This window comes from Colletotrichum jinshuiense, chromosome 6 (assembly GCF_051148585.1).
Source record: "Colletotrichum jinshuiense chromosome 6, complete sequence".
Taxonomy (NCBI): domain Eukaryota; kingdom Fungi; phylum Ascomycota; class Sordariomycetes; order Glomerellales; family Glomerellaceae; genus Colletotrichum; species Colletotrichum jinshuiense.
In genome coordinates, this window is record NC_139313.1 from 1,822,732 (window position 1) to 1,844,761 (window position 22,030).

Consider the following 22,030-nt stretch of genomic DNA (forward strand, 5'->3'; position numbering starts at 1 on the left):
TATACGCTGGGTAAACAGTGTGTCTTGGTGTTCTTTGGGATTCAATTACGTATCAAAAGAATAGTGATACCGGTTGTCTCCTACAGACCATACAACAGCTACTAAAACCAAATAATTGATTGTTTTAGAACAGGACAAGGCATCATAGGCGTCTTTATATCATAAACCAAGTTCATGGTCCCACACGTTAGATAGAGCAACGAAGACTACTACGGTGGTGTCGGGAACTAAAATGGCCCAGCCCAAGCTGCGCACTTGCAAGACTGACAAGTCCTCCGTAGAAGTCCACCGGGCGTAGACTTGTGTAACTACTTATTTAAACACAATATTAGTGAGACAAATTTGTATTGTGGCGTTTAAACATAGAACGTGAATCGCTAGTAATCTGCAAGCATGCTATTAGGTGGATAGCACCTTCTTCCGCTGGCACCGCGAATATCACCAATGTAATCAACCTTAATCACCGCAGCAACAGGTATGGGCGGTTTTTGTTATAGAGTTGTGTAGATATGGAAGCGGAAATTGTGAATCAGACTTTCCATGTCTTCTAAAATATCTAATATATAGACGAACAGACGATCGATATTATTTTCATTCATCAGGTCTCTGCAGCTATAATAGTTGTATGCGCAGGCTTCTCTAGAGATATGATGCATTTTTCTTTGCCTTCTCTTTTAATCGCTTTTTGCTGACTATAACCACATTCTCCTTGTGAAATTATACCGTGAGCGGCCAAACTTTGGCGCAGAACCACCGAACTGCATATGCCACTGCAATTATGGACAATGAGTCTCAATATGCCCGCCAAGCCAGTGCTAAACCTTTCCACGGGGAAGATTAGCAGAGAAACGCAACTGCATTCAGTAGATAACTGTTGGACAAGTCTAGAGTCAATGAGTTCGAGTCTCTTTGCGGCATCCTGCTTGACTTGTAATAGAAACAGCCAATCACGTATACCTAATCACTACTATGTCGATAACATCCAAAATACATAGTATGATTCGCAACTGGAAATAGCGATGAATACAATTCCAGCAGCAATCAATGAGAACGCGACCCGCAAGCCTCACGTCACCAACCCTCCTAGTGAGTCGCATATACTCATCCCAAGCCTGCTGCCCCATACCTACGCAGAATATCGACTGTAGTGAGTTAACGAGTCTTTTTATGGTCTCAATGCTTGACCATCATCACAAGGCGCGTCCAACTGAAGCTTACTGACACATCTATTGTAACATGACTCTCGTTAAGATTGCAATGGAAGCCAATATTTGTGGCAAGTCACCTAGCGTCATCTCATGTCATCCTTACTATAAACCTTTCCTCCAAGGTGGTCTCATATCCCACTGAAAGGTGAACTACTCCAGATTGAATCGGAATCTAACAATGAGATCTCCCGGTGAGCGAAGTTCAGTGCGACCGTACAAGGACTATAGAATAGCTTGGATGACTTGCGACACAGCTCAGGTTCTTATACGCATCCTTATTATCATTATTTGGCATAGGATAATTCTGCTTTGACTGCCACAGGCTGCCCGCGTCGTTTACTGTTCAACTCCTCATCTTTCATACCCGGATAAAGTGACTTAACTAGAATTCTTTCAGGCATTGCCGTTTCTATGTTCAAGTGATCAATCGAAAATGGTTTTGCTTATCAGACATCCTCGGCGCTAGGTTTCCGCTGCAAATGAGCTTTTCCAACGTCTTTCTAGTGAATATGGAGGAAGATTAGCTGGTTGATGACAGTTGCACGCTTTTCATGAGTTTCAATATCTGAATTCATGACCCTTTCGCTAACAACCGCTGTCCTCCTGCTTGGTTACGGACCGAATGTTCAAGGAAACCACATACCTTGATAGTTTGCTGTCATCGTGATCGTTTGATGGAGACAGACGACAAGTAAAGCAAGTTTCTTTCCTCGGTTTCCGCAGACGCCTTGGCGCCATGACGGTTCCAAGGCTTTGCCTGCATCATCCCTAAACTCTTGCTCGATGGAACGCATCGAGGGCCAAGAAAGGAAGGGTATTTAAACTCCGGAGATATGGTCAAAGTTTCCGCACGTACATGACAAGCGTCTTGTCTCCTAGTTTTCTCACCGCGTGTTCAAGCTGGGATGACGGTCTGTGGGTTCCGCAATGTCCACTGCGTCAATACGAGTCGCCATTGCCTCCTTGTTAATTAGGAGAAACTCGGGAAGAAAGACTTTTTTGGTAGACGGGCTTCGTTGAGACTCAGAGCGTCGGCTGTCTGCAGTGGGCCCATTCCACTATCCATGGGTGTCACCGCTTCCAGACATTTGCACCCGCCTGCAATCTCGTTTTCTCTGTGGAGTCTTCGAAGCGAAAATGTCGACGGTTGAGCAATGCCCCCAAAGCCTGAGACTCTAAAGTAATCTATGGAGCTCAACTCAAAAAAGCCGAAGACGGACCCTACTCCCCGGATTCGGGCCCCCGCAAATGAGATGCATATGCCATATTCCGGGCCGGGTCAAATTCTCGTCCACGGCCTGCAGAGTGATCAGATGCAGATAATCAAGACCGTTCAGATGGGCACGAAACAGGCATCAGAAGGACCAAGAACGTGTTTTGTCTGCCAATTCCCCAGATAACAGGGTGACAAGCTCAACAACTCGAATGTCAGTGGCCAGACGGTTCATCCACCAGCTCGGCCCCAAGACATTAACAAACATGGCTTCCTGGCCCCCGACAACTCTCGGCGCTCGGCTACCCACATTATTTCCCTGCACAGCATTACACTGTACGTAATGCACACACCTTGACCGGGGTATGTCCCTCTGGACTGGCGGCACTTGATTGAAAGAAAGAGCAGCACCACACTTTGTGGCAGCAAACTGAGCATTCCACCAGTGACCGCCGGTGAGCTCACGCTTTCTGGCGGTTATGAATGGCTGCAAGCGGAACTCCTGGGCGGAGGTGGGTGGAAAGGCAAAAAAGGGCTCCGACGCCACGGCCAAGACTTGGCTGATTTTTCCCTCCTCTCCCCACCCCCCATGTCAAATTTCGGAGCCCATCCCCGACCCTCGTCTTCGCGCTCCCGCCGAGCCTCTCGGCAATGCTCGGCGCGGCACGGCATCCGCCATGGCTGGCCAATAGGCGGGTGGAAAGCTCTCGCCGACGTCGTCCGAGAGTCATGTCTTACGCTGCCAATGGGGACGTCGTCTTGGTGCTCTTGGTAACGAGCCTTGGAGCCTTGGACGACGAATCCTTTCCCAATGAGATGGTTGGCAGGCTGACAACGTGAGTTGTCATTCTCAACTGTCAACATGGGGAGACGCTGAGATGCAAGGCCTGTGGGGGAGCCCTGGAAATGAAGCTTTTCAAGAGATGGTTTCTAGAATTTCGATCGAGCGCTGTCGTCGACAACACGAGAAGTGGTATGTTGAAGCTGCAACGTTGCTAGCCGGAGTTGAGGCTCTTCGCGCTTATCCCACAATGCCATGCGTCCTGACGAAGGTGGCAGCATACCATCGGAAATGAGCTTCCTCCTAGCTGATGAATGCCGCCATCAAAGCCCCATCGTCACCGCCAAGTAGACAATCGAGCCAAGGTCAATACCGAGACGAACACCCCGACACAACAGGCTGACTCGACCAGTCAGCCCCCATCGCCCTATCTCTTGTCGTCTGGTTCTCTCCCTCCAAAGAGCACCCATCCATGCCCACCCTTCCTCGGGGGCTCCTCCCATCAATATCCAATACCCCCCGTCGCAAACGCCCGCGCCGTCCAATTTTTGTTTGCCCCAAGCGTGTGCCCAGGCAACCCCATTCCAGACCCGTGGCACCCCAAGTCGCCCGTCCTTCATCGAATGCGACTGGTGGGTAACGCGGGGATCGAATGGATCCTCTTACACCTTCCTTTCGCGTGAAAGATGCCAACTCCTGTGCCCTCTTCTAGCTTTGATACCCTCCTTGGCGGGAGATACGCGCGCCCTATCTCGGTGTCATCCCTCCTGCTCCTTCATTCTCAGCAAATCGCCCATGCGAGTTGCCTCCCACTCGCACCCCTCTAATATGTGTCCATATCTGGCCATTACACCGCAGGCAGCCGGTCCCGGCTTGCCACACTGATAGACAAGACCACCGGTGCAACCCGGGATCAGATTGACCCACGACCCGGGCAGCCTTCATGTATATAGCCCTCCCTCAAGCTGTCGATCCAAGTCGTTGGTTCTCTTCTCCCCTCTCCTCTCAGCGTGGCAGCGGTCTTGTTACGACTCGTATTCCAAGTTTTGCTTGCTCCATTCCCAGCCCAGATAGCTGTTTCGTCGACGTCGTGTTCCATCGTCACTAAATTCAGCCACGATGGAGAAGTCGGAGTACGGTACCACCGACAAGACTGTCGCTGAGAACTCCTCCATGGAGCAGGCCCAGCAGCAAACCTCCGTAGGGTCGGGGGAGTCGGTGCACAAGAAGACGCCATGGTGGCACCCGGTCATCGAGCCCGGTTCCGCGGTGCAAATCATCATCGCTGCCGCCATCGCCGTCGCTATCGGTCTGGGAGTCAAAAGCGCACACCCAAACATTCCTGCGGCCGCGACAACCATCCTCATTATTCCCGGTAACCTTTGGCTGCGGTCCCTCAAAGCTGTCGGTATGTTGCACCCTCATCCACATGTACCAGAGATCGATCGTGTCCGAGATCGTCTGCTGTGTCTGTCCATACAAAAGCCGGAAACTAATACGATTTCAGTTCTGCCCCTCATCGTGACGGCCATGATTCTCGCCGTCCAGAAGCTCAAGGAAATCACAAACGGCGGTGCCAAGCTCGCCAAATGGACCATCGGCTACTATGTCATCACGACCATTATAGCCATCGTTCACTCAATCATCATGACATCCCAAGTTTGGGCACGCCTCATGACGGTCGCGTCGGCCGAGTCCATAGCCACGTCTAGTATGTCAGACAAGGACCAAGAGACGTACGAGGAGCGCAAGGAGCAAGACATCCCGGCCACCGTCACCGAGCTGTTCAACTCTTTGATTCCGGCCAACGTTGTCGACGCCCTTGCCTCGGACCACCTTCTCGCCGTTCTCGTCAGTGCCGTCGTTGTCGGCTATCTTATTGACGACCGCGGCGGCCGTTCCTCCCTCATCAAGGCGATACGTGAGGTCGAGACGATCATCATGGTCATCATTACCTTTCTCATCAAGCTTGCACCCATCGGTGTCTTCTTCCTCATCCTGCCCAACATGTTCAAGCTCAATATCAACGATATCGGTGTGAACCTGGGAATCTTGATGGGCGGTGCCATCAGCTCGATGTTCCTCCATCTCTTCGTCATTCTCCCCCTCATTTTCTTCGCCTTCACTCGCGAGAACCCGTACACCATGTGGTTCAAGTGCTCGCCCGCTTGGCTGACGGCGTGGGGTACCGCTTCTTCCGCTGCAACTCTTTCCGTCACCATGCGCTGCTGCCGCGAGACGCTCAAGATCCCCAATACGGTCACCAAGTTCGCTGTGCCCTTGGGCTGTCTTGTGAACATGGACGGAACCGCCATCTACTTCCCCATTGTCGTTGTATTCCTCGCCCAGACGCAGGGTCACGTCCTCAGCGCGGTCGACTACATCATCATCTTGTTGTTGTCGACTCTGGCTTCCATCGGAACCACTCCCATCCCCAGCTCTTCGCTTGTCTTGACCGTCATGATCTCGTCGAGTGTCGGCATCCCCCCCAGCGGAATGTATGGCGTCGTTGTCGCTATCGACTGGTTCATTGACCGATTCCGTACTGCGACCAACGTCAGCGGTGACTTGTTCGCCGCCGTTATTGTCACGAAGATGACCGGCATCACCGACCCTGAAGACGGCTCAGAGGATGAAATTGAGGAAATTAGACACAACGATGAGCGAGTCTAAGAACCCATTGGATTATGTAGAAACGACGTGTAAAAGATAATGTGGTGTAGAGGAGAAGCGAATATTAGTATGGTTCAATCTCTTGATGAAATAAGCGCTTTCGCTCCTCTTTGGGGGTTCCTTCATTTATAGTCGGCACCAGCGTGGTCATTTTGGCCTTTTAATGGTGTCCTCTCTTTCAGATGACACACGATGATTCCGGTATCGCGCGGTAAAATGCAAGAGTGCCGCAGCAGGATCAAAGTGATCAGGCGGTCCCACATCTTGCCAAGTCGAGGCCCGGCTAGCGGATGCCCTGAATGGGAGATGACCGACGGCCAAGTGATATTTGTCCGTAGAGATCAAGGCTGCAGCTTTCCATTCCCTCTTGATATCGCTTAAACAACACTAGATAGTCCCATTATGTGTACCCGAGTGTTCCGAAGTTAACATGCTAGGTACGGGCTTCGGAAGCTCGGCTTATATTGGCCACCACCAGCCATTCCAACAATGTCACTAAATATAGGGCACCACTTCTTCAGGAGTTCATGGTGCAGAATTTACCCTTTTAATGCTGAGAAACAACGTTTTGGGAAGTGAGAAATGCTGCCTTGAAATGTCTTTGCACAAATATAGCTGGCTTTTCCGGACCTTACGCATTCTCAAACATGTCGACTGCAAACAACTTAGGACTATTTAATTCCTACCCATGACTTTATATCTCTATGTTCACGGGAAAAAAATAGTGCAAACTTTGTGATGATTCATTTCTTCTAGATTCCCCGAGCGCCATAACTCCGTTCCAAGGCCGACTAACGGCTTCCATATCCTGCAATTCCTCTCCGCTCAACACCACTATCTCGAGTGACTCATATACGTCTTCTCTTGTTTGCGTGCCAGCATGGAAGATTGCTCTTTTTGTCCGATGTTGCAAGTCTCATGTATCCACACTTTGGATGGTAGACCGGGTCAACCTGGTACAACCAATCCTCGGCCCAACGCTTATATGCATTGGATTCCCCCTTTGATTTGAAGCGTACATCATCTTGCACCTTGACGTTTCCGTTTCTTGCCTCAAAATCCCTCATTACTAGTGGAGCATCCGCAGGATCAGTTGGTCGTGGTCTAGAAGTCCTCCAGAGGAGCCTATCCTCTGGGGTTTGCAGCTGAAGCGCCGGCCTATCCGTGTCCGCATCGCCGCAGTAGGAGGCCATCCAGCCCCTCAGAGCTGCCGGACCAGGTCCATCGGCGACACTCTGCATCGCCCAGTACGGACCCAAAGCCTGATTTCCTGTAATTGCGTCCATGTAGTTGGTGGTAGTAATATCACTTGGCGCCATGTCTTGCCGTTGAGCTGGCAGTAAGTTATCGCGAAGGTCCTTGACGTCCCAGTTACCCGACCATCGAGGAGGATCGCGTAGAGCATCCCAGTGGTAACCTGGCCACCAAGGCATCGGCGCGTAGCGGTCCCATTCGTCAAATTGGTCGGTGTTGATGTATTGTCCGGCTTCCACCTCGGCGGGATCAAGATATCTGGGCAGGTCAGGTTCAATGCGTATGACTGGCTGGAAATACCGCAGATCGGAATCCGTGACGAGGAGTATTTGCTTTCTTTCTTGAAACTTGAGTTTGTAGTCGATCTGACTCGCAGGTCGCCCATATACCCTCATTTCGTACGGTTTCTTCTCTATCCAGGCCGCCATATCTCTGTAACCAAGGGACCCGAATAGATTTATGTCAGGAGGTCGGGTAAAGGTAATGACTTCGGTGTCAAAAAAGTCCGCCACTAGATGCAGCATCTCATGAAATCCGGCCTCTTTTGGCATCCCAGCATCTGGACTGTTTACATTCAAACATCGTAGCATGTCCAATGGTCCCCAGTGGTACTCGTCGACGTCGCCCACACAGGCTGAAGAGTCAGCAAGGAGCTGGCAGTACATTCGGAAGCGTGGAGAGAGTGGGTCGCTTAGATGCTTGTAGAACCAATCTGCCAACTTGGCCTTGATCGATTTTGCTTCGGTCGGGGTGCTCTCGACGAGTAGTCTAAGCAGGAACCGTTAGCTTCTAAACGCAAGAAGAAACCACAATAAAGGGAGAGAGATGAAACCCCCCCTATAAAAAAACCCACCCTTGAAAGGGGTCACTTACGCAAGAGAATACCACAAGCTGTTCTCGTTTCGTGGAACCGGAGCGGCGTAGAACTTTTGCACGAGTGTATCCTTGGCTGCTTCCGACTTGTCACCCGGGTATTTGTACACTGGCTGAGCACGGAAGCCGTAGCAAGGGAAAATGTCGACAAAGTCCTTTTTCTCTCGTTCTTCGGCATCGCAAATCATATTCCACGTTGCCTTCCAGGCCTTCCTTTTTTTGGGTTCGTTCTTTGCCATCATTGTCTGGTCTACCACGCGATAGCGATCCCGAAACATTTGGTAAGACATCGGTACCACGACAAGGTCGTTCCAGTTGTTCTCGGTCAAACCATGCGCCACATCGAAGCACTGTCCATACTGGTCCCAGTCTTCGATTATAAAAAGCTCGGTTGGCTTCCAATACTGATGTTTAGGTCGTCGTATCCCTGCCAATGTGTTGATGGCTGAAAGGACCCGTCTGTTTGCCTCGACGGCTCGTCGATAACCGACAGACCCTGCGCTTGGGTCAGAGGCTTCCGTCCAAATCTCGCCGGACACATGGTTGCACCATTCAGTGAATTCGCGAGCCGATGGTCTCAGCTGGTTAGGGTTGTCCTGTGTTGAATGCAGCCCCAGTATCCTATATGCCAACTGGGGATCGCCATAATCAGGGGAGCATCCGAGAAGTTCGGCAATTGTTGGCGCCCTATGGGGCCTGTGCCACTGGCCTGGAGGATTTTGGTAATTGTTGGCCATTTTCTGCCCGTGATTGGAGTTGTAGATAAAAGGGATCGCTCTGGAGCGGGTTTGTGTTTTCGACTGGCGAGATTGCTTGATTGAACTGTTGTTCTACCGTTACAAGTCGTCCTGGGATGCGTCAAAGTCTGATTCTTATAGTGTTATTACTTTCGTCTACGTTCTAGACAGCTTCGGTTTTAAGTGGTAGTGTAAACTACCTTACTAAAGAAACACAATGACGAGTAAATAGATTAGAGTGGCCTGAAATACACTGTGAATGCCCAAGTTAACAAAGCTTCAAAAGAAATGGCTCAAATGAAGAGGGTTAAAGACTTCAACACAAGTGAATTGATGACAATGCGAGCCGTACGATGCTGGCTTATCGGCGACCATATCACCCCAAAAATTCTGAGCATAGGTCAAACAGTCCAAGTCGAAGGCAAAGAGACAATATTTTGACATTAACAACAAGGAAAACAGAAGAGGTGCATTCTTTCATGCCCGAGAAAGCCGACACAATGGGCAAATGTCAAGCTGTTCTTTATATTTTGTCGAGCGTCAAGTGCCATTCTGACCAACGGGTCAAGAGGACAATTGTCTTTATGTGACAGCACAGAAAGGCTATGCGTTTCTTTTGAACAGCCCAAAGCCCTTTTGAACTCGGCTGTGAACCTCGAGGTCAAAGGAGCTTTCAGCAGTTGCAACCTTACGGATCACACTTATTGTCCCGGAACCACAGGTGGGAGTCTGGTTATCGCCATGTGATGACTTCTTTGATTCAAATCAAGGTTTACCGCATTGCAGAGGAGCTCTACCGCGAAAGACGATGTTAGGTCCCATCCAGATTTCTAGCATAAGCAGCCAGAACGCTACAATAAATGAGCGTGGAAGTGAGTGTGGAAGCGAATGTAGTTCCTCAGGATGCAGACTAGTTGCGAAAAGGAGTGCCATTGTGATTCAAAGCAAATATATTTCATGCAAGCCGCATCTATCCACCGAGCACACTATGCAATCCCCAGCTAGCTATTCAAAAAAATCTTTCATTCTGCTCGATTTCCTGTTCTCTAATGGAGGCCCCTTATAATACTCCACGCTTCGTTCTAAAACCGCACTTAACAGCGCCAGCTACCTCGTTGTGATCCAATTGGAAGAAGCTTTCAGAGCCGTAAACCGCTCGTCCAAACAAGTTCGCCCGAAGTGATGAAAACAGATAACAATACAAAACATACAACGAAACCTCAAGCTCGGGGGGGTTGGTCGTTCCAACATGCTTCAATGCACCGCAGCACACAAAACTCCAAAGTGGCGCCATATTTGCTGGCTCCGGTGTAATGTTCATACAAAATAAGTCTCGTCCTCTGCCTCCCTCTCCCTAGCTATTTTCACTTTTGCCTTGCGCCTCCACCACTCTCATAGCTCAAGTCAACGCTCCACAAGGAGTCCCAAACAACGCTCTTCTTCGTGGGACTCTCGACGCTTACCTCGCTCCTCTGACGCTGTAGCCTCAAAGGGGATCGAGCTTTCTAAAACGGCAGAGAAAAAACCACCGAATCAGCGAGGGGGGATCTAGGGACCGATGAGAGAATCGATCGTGTTTCGTACCTCGGGCGACCTGGGCCTCGCGTCACCCGCATGCGCGGGGTGGCCCTCTTCCGCCAGCGGGCTTGAAGCCTGCCCTGCGTGTCCTGCCTGCTCGTGTCCGTTCAATGGTGATCCCAACGGCCCATCCTCTGGCGGGCTCGTTTCAGTCGGAGTGTCCGGCGCGGCGGCACGGAGAGAGTTCGTCTCGCTGCCCAATGCACTGCCCTTGAGAAGCGCCGCGCCACCGCCTATAGCAAAGGGAAGAGCTTTCTTCGAGTTGGAGCTGCTTCGGCGGCTCTCGAGACTTTTGCTAAGCGCCTTGCTGACGCCTTCGATGCTGTGGGTGTTTGCCCGTTGCTTGTCCTTGCCGTTCGCCTGCGCGTGAGTGTGCATATCCGCCATGGCCTCGACGTTGTTCGTTGCGATCGTGGATTTTCCAAGCCCGGGCGTGGCAGGTGCGCCGGGCTTATCCTCGTGCGCGTCGATGAGGTACCACCGCAAGCCATCAGACAACTGGAAAGGGTTGTCGTCCTCCTCGCCATTGACCGAATCGTTGTCGGGCAATTTATGTAAGCTCTTCGAAAGATCGACGACGCGTTCTTGTATCCTTGTAATGCGAGCGACAAGCCACTCGCGGGAGCGGAGGCGATGCGCATCCTGTTCGCGCAAGAAGTAATGTGGGAAGCCAACGTTGAATGCAGCCCATGCACCGGCGGTTTGGTTCCTTGTAGGTAGAAACAGAGCAAGGTCGCCTTCCTTGAAGTGCTTGAAAGCAATCTTCTCGTGCGAATCCCGTTGTAGAGTATGCGCCTTCTCCCTGTAAGCACGCGCATCTCGCTGGAGTTTTCGAGCGAGATGCTCAACATCCTTGACACGCCTATAGACTGTCTCGGCAAACAAGTCCATGTCGAAGCTGCCCAACCTCGTCATGAACGCCTCGTACTTCTCGTTCTCGGAATCTCCGTCATTGCCGTTCATCCAGTACAATAGTTCTAGGTCGGTACTTTCAGCCAAGGTGCGACTGGTAAGCATGCCGGAGCGACGGATCATAGAAAGACCCGGGTCTGACGAATCGTTGCCATTATGGATCTGGCTCATGGTACCTCTCTCGGACCTAGGCACCTTCTGGATTGTCATCGTCGTGTCTTGACGGGAAATTGAAAAGCCCAATCGCTCCAAAAGCCGGCACAGTCGGTCGTTTTGAGAGTAGAGACGCTGCGTCAGATCCTTTGTCTTCTCCGACCTAGATTCAAAGTGACCAATGACGGCTGAAAGCTTGGCATGGGACTTCTCCATCTTCTCCTTATAGAGGCGCAACTCCTCTTCAAGACTGCCTACTTGGGATTGCCTAGATGCGAGCTCCTCGGTCATGGAGCTGATTCGCTCCTCCTCCTCATCAAGTTTCTTTCTGAGGCTCTCCGAGCCAGTCTCGCCATCGGCAATTTTGGCGTAGAGTTGGTCCAGCTGTTCACGACTCTCAGCAGCGTCCTGCTCCAGGGCGGATACTCTGGCCTTCTCTTGATCCAAACTCTCTTTCAGATGTCTCGCGTTGTCCTCCTCCGAGGTCAGCTTGGCTTTCGTTTCGGCGATCTCGGCCTTTAGGCTCTTAACATGCTCTTCGGCCTGCTCGAGATTGGTCTCGAGTATCGACCTGTCGCTGTCGAGAGTCTTCAGCTTAGCAGCGATGTCAGTAGCTCGGTACACAAGTGCATCAATGAGATCGTTGAGGTCCTCGGTGGTGTCGTCGTTCGGGGATAGCTGATCATGAATGTCGCGAAGGGCTTTAAGCTGTGCATCGGCAGTTTCCTGAGTGAAACCCAGGTTCTTGGCAATCCTCTTCGCTTCATCATTTGCGTCTTGGAGTTGCTTCTCGAGCGTATCATTCTGTTCTCTCTGAAGTCGTGCCTCGTTTCGGAGAAACTCGACCTGCCCCTGAGTCTTGAGTGCATCGTCCTTCTGATCCTTTTGCAGCCTCTCGATTTCGGCCTCCAGCTCATGCATCCTTTCGATGTAGGTAGCCTTCTCATTCTCCCTGGATTCGCCAAAGTTCTCAATCTCGTCTTCGGTGTCTTCGATGCGTGCTTTAAGGCCCTTAATTTCGTTCTCTAGGGACTTCCGCTCCTCGACAAACTCCCGCTGCAAAGCCTCCATGTTCTCAAGAAGCTCCTTCTTAGTGGAGTTTGCTTCCGCCATCTGATCCCTGACGTCGTCATGCGCTGTAGCCCGGGCGTTGAGGTCCTTTTCAAAGGCTGCAGATTTCTCCCTTTCGGTGTTGAGTTCACTTTCGAGCAGCTGTATCCTTTGCGAAAGGGCGTCCGAATCGTTATTTGGTGGACGAGTGCTTAGTTCACCTTCGAGCTGCTGTATCCTTTGCAACAAAGCCTCCGAATTGTCAGATGATGGACGGTTCTTTAGTTCACCCTCGAGCTGCTGTATTCTCTGCAAAAGTGCCTCTGAATTGCCTGTTGATCGACGATTGTCCTCTGAAGTCGCTCCTGATCTGATAGAGTTGGCCGAGTCGTTTCTTTCATGCCCAAACAAGCCTCCAATACCAGGCCGAGACGCTTGGCTTTGCCTGTGGAGCAAGTCCTCCAACCTTCGTACGCGGCTCTCGGCAGTCTTGAGCTTATTCTCGAGCTTCGACTTGTCATCTTGAAGGCTGCGGAGCAGATCGTCATCGCCGCGAATCATCAAGCCGCTTCGCCCAAGGGCGGCTTCGTGTATACTGCCGTTCTTAAAGGCCTTTAACCTCTTCGACTGCTGCTTGGTGGGGCTGCTTAACTCGTTAACGAGCTTTGTCACATCCTCGATGATATCCACATCGGCTTGTTGCCTTTGGAGATGCTCGAGGAACTCCTCCAAATCGCGCTTCGCCATGCCGGGCCATGTTTCCTCCTCACCAAGCAAGTTGACTTCTAGGCCTAGTATGCTGGACTCGACCTTGTCCCGGCCGTACATGCTGCCGACCATTTTGTGCCATTTCCTCCGTCGCTTCGACTCTTCGTCCTGGAACAACGCCATCTCGTTGGCCAGAGTTGACGAATCCGTCTTAATCTTTTCGGACCACTCCCGTCTGCGTACCGCTTCGGAGAGGAAGGAGGCGTACATGTATGGCAGTTGGTGTATGAGACGCAGATAGTCAAATGTCGTCATGTCGTCCTCGGCTTGGTTCAGGACATTGATTTGATTTCTAACGCTGCTGTGTAACGTGGTGATTTCAGTGATGTTGCGCATAAAATTAATAGAGTCGGCCGCGATGGCATTTCTCGCCTGCGTGACGTAATGCAGCATGTCGTCCATCTCCGCAGCCCGCTTCTTCAAGCTTGGAATCAGGCGCGACGTGTGGTTCTCTGCCGTCCGAGAAGCCTGGAGAACGTTCGCCTGCGTGTCGGAATACTCCAGCACTATTTGATAGTCCGTCTCAATCTTCTTGGCCACGGCCTTAAGATCCTGGAGCAACTGCGCAGCCTCGTCACTGTGTGACAATGCGGACCGTCCAACAAGGCTGTCGAATTCCCCTATCAGCTGTTCCAGCGCGCCATACATTTTACCCGCAGCATTGTCCAAATCCGTCGCCTTGGCGTTGAACTTCTTCAATGACGTCGGCGCCAATCGTCCCGATTTCTTTGCGGTGTCCAGTTCGACCAAGTCCTCCAACGTGGCCTGTTTCTTCTTGAGATCTCGGGAGGTCATGAAGCGTACCATAGCAGCGGAGATGGGCGTGCTACGTGCGATGGTGAGGTAGTGCTCCCAGTTCTCGGCGAGCTGCTTGTATTCGTTCAGCGCGGGATCTACCCATTTCTTGAGCTCAGCGTACTTGGGCTCAATCTGCTTCACACTAATCTCCAGATTGGCCACTGCTGCATCGAGGCATTTTATCATGACATCCATCTCGCCATATCGCTCCTGGATCTCGGTCGCTAGGCGCACCGAGTCGTCGACAATGCCGAGGGCCCACGTCTGGCGTTCTCTGTAGAGAGATTGCCATTCCGACAAGACGCGAATGTTTCCGATGAAGTTTGGAGCGGTAGGGACAGAGTAGCGCTTGGGGAGGGGTCGTTCGGACTTCGGAGACGAGGCGGTGCCGGGGGAGTTCGGTTGCGATATCCGGATGTCGTAGATGTAGATCTCCGTCTAGGAACTGGTCAGTACAGTTTTTTGGTCTCATGGATTCAGTGGTGCCGTACCTCCTCGTGTAGAGTCTGAAGCTTAACGCTCCGTCCTTGGGCAGTCAAAGCGACAACCTGATGCGCCGGGATCGATGTCTGCCTCGCGATCCAGGCCTTGAGATCATCAAGCCTGTAATGAACCCGTCAGCCTTCTGTTTGCTCTTTCTGAACTATGGAAGCAGCAGTAGCATACGTGGAGAACTGTGTCGTGTCCGCCTCCAGGCGCTGGCCCGTATGGGCTATCAACACCTGCGTCGCCATCCCCGGAACATCTCCAGTAAACAGCTGCGATAGCTGACCCGCCGTCTAGTCCCGCACTAGTATTCTCTCGGAGGCAAAGCAACTATGCGAGATGTTGGCAAGGCCGTCGGATGTGATGAGTATTGCGCTGAGTATATTGCGCTCTTCTTCGTTGGGTTCGGGAGCCGGAAAAGTTTGCAGGAACTGCAGTTGTTGCAAGGCGCGAGCGAGGGTTCGTTCGCCGGTTTCCAAAGATGACCGCTGAGGCGCCCCGAAGCTCGTGCAGGCTGCAAACCCGCTAAAAATCCTTGGGAGGTATAGCGTGATGCCGACTCGTGATCCCTGTTGTCACTTGATTGGATGCCTGTGGGTCACCAGCCACCGATAAGATAAAGAAGGGCGAGGCTGGTAAGTCACCAGCCACAGCTCTTGGGCCCTGGACCAACTGACACTAACGCCGCCGGATTCTATCGAGTCAGTAGGGGGATTTGAGTCGCGTATCGCACTCCGGAACGCGGGTTGGTGAGAATCGGGCAGCGGATTTAGTCAAGGTAACTGTCCCCTATCTGATGCGAAACATCGATCTCGGCCATGAACGAGCTGCAAAACCAAGATACCACGGCGAGTACCCAGGCCCCCGCTCTACTCCTGTCAAAGGATGAGGAGCGCGTCCTAGCTCTTTACGATGAACTCCGCGATCTTGAGGTGAAGGTCGCTCTCATCAAGGCGCAGCAGAGCCATACCTCAGGTATCCCTTTCTCTTATGAGTCACGCGATGGTGTCTGACCCAGATTCCTGACTTTTTAAATAGATACATCAACGCCAAACACGGAAGAAAATGTGAAGAAAGCGCAGGCAGATGCGGCAACGGCGCGCGCAGGGTGGCTTCTGAGGAACGACATCACAGATAGCGTCATGACTGCCAACCCTATACTGAAAACTGTTCACGGTAGCACGCAAGCCACGCCCATTGAAACGTTGGTTTACCCTCCTCTCTTGATAATAGACTCTGGGGCAGCTTTTTTCTTCTTCGTTTTCATGTTTCAACACTGAAGTGGATGGCGCTGTTCTGGCTAACATGCCCAGGGATCTCCTGCCGTATGTACACTCTCGTGACACCGCCTCCATCGCGCTCGCGAAGACGTCAGCCGACATCCGCGAAGTCATTAACGAGCTCACCAATGTAGAGGCGGAAAGCCTCCGAGTGGGCCGGAGAAACGTCGTCCTTGCGGCTGAGGTCCTCCGACTGACCGAAGAATCCGAGAAGCGAAAGACCGGCGAGACTGATGACCCTGCCGTACAGACGGAGATGGCTAGACTGCTTGTCGAGGTCAAGGAGAGTAGGCAGCGGTGGAAGGTCATGAAAGGCACGGCCAGCGCTGTCGTCGCTGGTAGCGGCGTCGATTGGGCTAGGGACGAAGCGCTACGGGACATGGTACTTGACTCTGAGGAGGATGGATGATGAAATCAAGCGAGAACGGAGTTGCAAGGCTATTCCGTTTTGTTTCTTGCTGGGATTGGGAATGAGTCCTACGATGATGCCGCGAAGGACGGTGGGTACACGCTGAACGTGTGGTTCTTGTTTGACGTGTCGTCGACGATCCATTTGACCTCACATCTTATGAGGGACCAGAGCCCCAAAACAACAGCAGACGGATATTAGGGGTTCAAAGGGTTCGTAAGATGAAGTGGACCTGACCAAGTCCCCAGTACCTATGATCGTGGTGGCATACAACTCAACCCACGATGCACAGTATGTATGCAGGTACGGACCCTCAGGCGAACCATGGCCGCGGCTTGGTCTGGCAGGGCCAGATGGGAATCCCAGATCACGGTGCTCGCCCTGCCCTGCGCACGATCGATCAATCGTGCTTCGCACAGCACGGCATCGGCACTTCATGGCACTTTTGGATTCTAAGCTCATGTTCGGCCCCTACCGCCTCCACACAATCTCACCACTCATACGCTCTCAGGAGGCTTGACAGGGCTTAGCGCGACCCAGGCGCTATGACCACCGCGTTGCCGAAATCACGTGGGATAGCTTGGCCATGAGATCTGCCTCTCCGGCCAATGCTTCAGCAGGATATTTCTGCTGGGTAAAAGCTGTTGCTTGTACAGAGTAGAAACATTGAAAGACAAAAAAAGAATATCGATGTTTAATGAACCCCGTTTCAATATCCAAGGTGGAAACGACCGGGGTCATGGGAATCTCTAAAGCGCATCCTCACATCGACGTATGAGGTTTGAGTTGAAAAAGTACGGCGCAACCTGCGCGTCGAGTTAGATCATCGACGTCTCCATACCAGGGCGTGAAAACTACGCAAGAGGCGCGCGGTCTCTGAGATGAGGTAAGCAGTGTTCCGAGAGGTCCGCAGAGAAGAGGAGAGGAGGGAGAAGGATGGGAGTGAAAGTTGGGGGGAGGGCAGATCTCCCCGTCAGTCAAGCTCTGTTTCTGCTGCACCAGATCAGCCAGGAGGGAGTGGAGCTGGCTGGCGCAGACCTGTACTTTCGCGTGCAGGTTGTCAAGTGTGAGCGACTTGAGTGTTTGGCTTGGGAGGGGGTGTGTGTGGGAGAGTCCTCAGTCAGGGAGGGCCAAAATTGCCGGGGGAGCATCAGGTACAGCACAGTATCAACAAAGGAAAGGCGGCCAGACCAGCTAAATTGCCTGGCTCCGTGTATCCGCTGCAAGTCGCGGGTACTTTGCGCACTTTGTTCACCCACGCGCATTACTCTGGTACCATGGCCTTCCGACCGCCAGCCGAGCCAAACAGGGAACAAGCGGGCAAAAGCAAAATGGCTGTGCCCAGCGACCTGTCTGGAATGGTGCGGAACCGTCCTACTCCTCCTGGCAGGCAATGGCCGCCCGGCCTATGGCAAATGCTGCGCCGGCTTGTGAATTTGCAGAGAAGGCATGCATCGGGCGTATTGGATGCTCATGGGGTGCGTCGAGTGCATTGGAGAGAGTAGGCCGTCTGTATACGACTGTAGTTGCAGGCATTACCCAGTATGATGCTTTTGGGTACACCAGACGCCCGCACAAATTGTGCGCATGACGAAGTATTCCCACTCTTTTGTCGCTGCCGAGTGTGAGTGAGTTACACTGTCCAGCTGCTGCTGCAAAGTGCAAGATGGGGAAAGAGACGAGGCCCGCTGCTCGCCGTGATAACAAGCTCGGCTTGAAGGAATAATGGTCAGCCTGTCGGGAATCTCTACTCAAAATGCTTGCTGATGACAGGTTGGCAGATACTGGAGCCAGGACTTCACCACAAGATACTTGCGCCCGTAAGAATAAGTCTGCGAATATTGAATTAGAGATTAATCAGCCCATCTCGCGTCAAACCACCTTCGGCCTGAAAGGAGCAGCCGAGCTGGCGGCCTGTGGTATCTATTGTTAGTAGTTCCCGCACGTGCTGCAGACTGCTCTCTGGATGCAACGAAAAGGCGAGAGTGGGCGAAGGTGACTGACTGCTATGGGGGGCTGGGGGGTTCCAGAGTGTACCGTAAGCTGGGGGGTTGGAGTGATTGGGCGCATTTGCCCAAGCTGATTCCGGACTTTGTGGACCAAAATCGAGGTACATATGGCCAAGTAGCGGTACATGGCAATCTCGTATGACGGTACATGGGGCGTATGCATGAACAAAGTACCCGGGTTTCGTTTCGGCCAGTCCAAGTGCCAACCCCATCTCTCATCATGGCTTCCAGTTGCCATGTCGCATCTCCCTGAGCAACGGAGTGCTGTCCGTCTGGTACCTTGCTGCACTTGGAGCCCGCCTCGTCAAACGGTGGACGGTGCGACCATATGGGAAATGTCTCTGTTTCCCTGCAAAATCGGAGCTGTATATTATTTCGAAGCGGTCAAGTTTTGATGCATCGAACCCTCGGAAGTCGTAGCAATCAGCAGCTGTGAGCCGGCTGAGGTCGCACGATGCTGTTGCCGCAAGCTTTCAAGGAGCTCCCCCAGACGCGTTGAGCGCTGGTGGATGGGGTTTCGCGTCGGAACTCAGGCTAGGTGTTGCAATTGAGGCCGCACATTGAAATCGGCATTGGCTTGGCTGTGTGTATCCATCCTGTCTAACCGCATGGACTACAACCCAGGGCAAGCCAGGCATGGAGCGTTTGTCAAGAACTCTGCGCCGAGGGCACATGTGGGCAAGCCAGTCAAAGGAGGGGAAAATGCCATGGAGTGTGTCGAGTGGTGTTTTAGTGTGGGCGAAGATTGCGCAACTACATCGAGGAACAGACACTCGCACAGTGTGCCTGAGTGCGTGTGGGAGCGTGTTCCTGTCTGATGTGTCTCCAACTCCAACGTCGCCTCCTCAACCACGCCCACAAGTGCTCCGTTGATTGCCCTCTCCTTGGCAGCCGAGCCTTGTTGCTTTGGTGAGGATATGCGAAAGCCGCGAATCTAGTCAGCACAAGACGCTAATGGGGTAACCTTCCGAACATGAGGTCACCAACACCCACACCCCCAGCAAAGCGCAAGTGATGAGCGTCCTAGTGCGCACAGGTAGGTTGTGGTCTGCCACAGGCAAAGTTTGCTTTGATGGTGTACGAAGCGATACCGCCCAAAGAATCTAAATCAGGAGGTACAGATGCCGCGCAGGTCTTGGACGCAGTCTGCCAGAGAGACACTGTCCAGAGATCAGCCAATCTCCTTACCGCAGCAACAACACATAGCTACAAGGTAATTAGCTGTGGAAGGACGGATACAGGGGAGGCCGAGGCGAGGCTGGCCACGCCTTAAGTTCCGTCTCCCCGTGCGGCCCGGCCTTGTCTACATGCCGTTCGAGGTAGGTATTCGTACTTGCTGCGGCAAGGTAAGGTTGGCTGATAAACCGGGCCTTGCAAGCCGTCAGAGGGTAGGGGACCCTTTAGCGCCGGTGAGCATTATGAAGGAGATGCTTGATTCAGGCCAAGTTCATTAGTCGGTCGCAATAGGCGTGTCACTGCGCGTTTTTTTGTTTAGTTTGCCTGGATGTATCGGTATCTTGTGATATCGATGCATGAGGGTGATTGCAGTAAGGTCGGGGAGGCGAGGGTGTAAATAACGTGGTGTAAGTGGTTGACCAAGAAATGAGATATTGCCCAAAATTAAGCAGGAGCGAGAGCTGGTCTTTGGGGGGGCAATTGAAGCCAAGAGATGGCAGCTGTCGATTGGTGTAAGTGGATGGGCAGGTTGAGAGAAAGCGCAGACGCCGAATCAGTCCCAAATTGACCGGAAGAGGATGGCCAAGTCGGAGCTGTGACTCTCCTCGCCATCAGCATCTGCTGCAGGCAGTGGATCAGACTGAAAAGACGGGTGCAAGAGAATGGCAATACGTAGACGAAGCTAGGAGAAGGGTGGGCACTGGCAGAGGGAAGAAGAAGGTGGGGTCGACGGAGAAGAGAGCGCAAAAGCAAACCACCTCAGACGTCAAAAAAAGACCGGCACGTCGCAGACGAAGACGAAGCAGACGGAAGGCGCGACGATGTACACCGTGCGAAAATCTAGTATAAAACAAAGGTACAGCGCGAATGTACAGTACTTCGGTGCGGAGTTTTGGCCAGACTTCGTACCTGTACAGTACCACACAATAATAGCAGCGACACCAAGAGAGAGCGTGGGCAGGGTAGGAAGGAGTTGCAATTTGCAAGGAGTGAGGAAGGAACTCGGGAACTGACAAGAAGGGAGAGCCAGACAGGAAGGAAGTGGACAGACAGGATGCAGAAGGCAGAAAGCAAGCGGGCAGGCACACGGGCGGGCAGGCAGGCAGGCAGGCAGGCAGGCAGGCAAGCCCAGCTCCTCCCTCCCTCCTCCTTCCACCTACCGCCGTCGCTGCTGTTGGTGCTTGTGCTGGTGCTGGGTCTGGGCCTGGGTGCTACCTACCTACTCCTGCTTTGGCTGCTCCTACCCTCACACTCTAGTCTCCGCGCGCATTGCCCACACCTGACCTGGTCTGGCCTGGTCTGGTCTCGTCTGGTACGGATACAGGAGGGAGGCATGTACTATGGTATTGGTTGCGTGCGGGCACACACCGTGGGCTAAGCAGGTACATTTCCGTACTAGCCAAGGTACTACGGTACTTGGGCCAATGTATTGGCTGATTCACGGCTTCCTGCCCTGGGTGAGGAGATGGCAAGAAGGGGGTAAGGCAAGGAAGGCAAGGTATTTTCCCTGGTAGTATCCGTAGTGAGGTACCTTTACCTACCTTGTGGATGGACCGTGGACGTGGACGTGGACTTGGAGGGGGGATGGGAAGACGGGGAAAATGGGAAGGGAAGGAGACTCTGGACTCAGGGAGGAAGGCGCGCCCACCCTTCCCTCCCACTGCCCCTTCCCCCTCTTTCTTGCCTCTCTCTCCTCTTTTTCGCGCGTGCCCAGTGTCGCCAGTGCCAGTGCACAGTCCATTTTTTGGTACGGAGACCCAGAGCCACCATTCAGCAGCAGCCAGCCAGCCCAGCCCAAGCTGATCAAGGAGGACCACGGTGCGGTGACCCCCTCCACCCCCCCAGTCGCCTGCCAGTCCCAGACTTCCCAGCAAAAACAAGTGCACCCAGGCGCGTTGCTCCCGCACAATCACTCCCCCATAGTAAAAAGGCTGCTTGGCCCTCCCCCCATACATTCTCCCTCCCTCTTCTTCTCCCATACAAATCTCCCACCAAAATCCTCCTCCCATACAAACCGCACTCTCGCAATACACACATTGCAGTCTACGCGCACCCAACCCGTGAGTACCTTCTGCCCATACCGAGTCCCCTCAACACGCCGCAAACACAAGCGCAACGCATACAATTTTATTTTCAACGTCGTCGCCACTTGGAAGCTCTACCTCGAACTGCAGCACCCAGAAATCCTTTTTTTCTACCGTTCGGTATCGTCGGTGCAGTTCATCGCAGAGCTTCTAACTTGGCGTGCACCTCTTGAACTCTCCATCTTATCGAGCACCTTGCATCTTGGTCGAGCATCGCCCAAAGAGTTCCCCAGCTAACAAGAGCTTGACGCGTCTAGACCACCACTTCCACAACACCCTTTCTACCTTACAAAAACCCATTCAGGTATGCTTCACGATCTCTCTTGGACGACTTTGAGCTTCAAATCGCAATTGCTTCGCGTTGCGGACCGCAATTGCATTTGCGACCCTACACCACACCTACCTTGGGACCCGCTCAATCGCGGCCCATTTGCATCATCGTCTTGTCCGTCGCTCGACACGGCAACCATGTCGTTCTGTCGTGATGGCGCATCACATTACCCCCATACCTGATCCCTTCGCTCGTCAATCATTTCGCTTCATCTTCAACATGGAGCAGGGTGATTAACCATTCGTCTTCCAGGTATC

At 52.6% G+C, this 22,030-nt stretch overlaps 4 protein-coding genes across 4 annotated transcripts; 2 read left to right on the forward strand and 2 right to left on the reverse strand.

Moving 5' to 3' along the window:
• Positions 1–4,321: 4,321 nt before the first annotated feature.
• Positions 4,322–5,875, forward strand: EsH8_VI_000473 (Sodium:dicarboxylate symporter; the record flags this gene model as incomplete). The annotated part of the gene is made up of 2 exons (XM_083271726.1): positions 4,322–4,610; positions 4,710–5,875. The coding sequence occupies 2 exons, from the start codon at positions 4,322–4,324 to the stop codon at positions 5,873–5,875; spliced, it is 1,455 nt and encodes a 484-aa protein (XP_083126900.1).
• Positions 5,876–6,723: 848 nt separating this feature from the next.
• Positions 6,724–8,739, reverse strand: EsH8_VI_000474 (uncharacterized protein; the record flags this gene model as incomplete). The annotated part of the gene is made up of 2 exons (XM_083271727.1): positions 6,724–7,897; positions 8,003–8,739. 2 exons carry the CDS (start codon positions 8,737–8,739, stop codon positions 6,724–6,726), a joined length of 1,911 nt encoding a protein of 636 aa, XP_083126901.1.
• Positions 8,740–10,287: 1,548 nt separating this feature from the next.
• On the reverse strand, positions 10,288–14,732 carry EsH8_VI_000475 (uncharacterized protein; the record flags this gene model as incomplete). Its single annotated transcript, XM_083271728.1, has 3 exons — positions 10,288–14,436; positions 14,490–14,601; positions 14,665–14,732. The coding sequence occupies 3 exons, from the start codon at positions 14,730–14,732 to the stop codon at positions 10,288–10,290; spliced, it is 4,329 nt and encodes a 1,442-aa protein (XP_083126902.1).
• A 570-nt stretch (positions 14,733–15,302) lies between these two features.
• Positions 15,303–16,173, forward strand: EsH8_VI_000476 (centromere protein H (CENP-H)-domain-containing protein; the record flags this gene model as incomplete). The annotated part of the gene is made up of 3 exons (XM_083271729.1): positions 15,303–15,459; positions 15,523–15,688; positions 15,798–16,173. The coding sequence occupies 3 exons, from the start codon at positions 15,303–15,305 to the stop codon at positions 16,171–16,173; spliced, it is 699 nt and encodes a 232-aa protein (XP_083126903.1).
• Between the last annotated feature and the right edge of the window lie 5,857 nt (positions 16,174–22,030).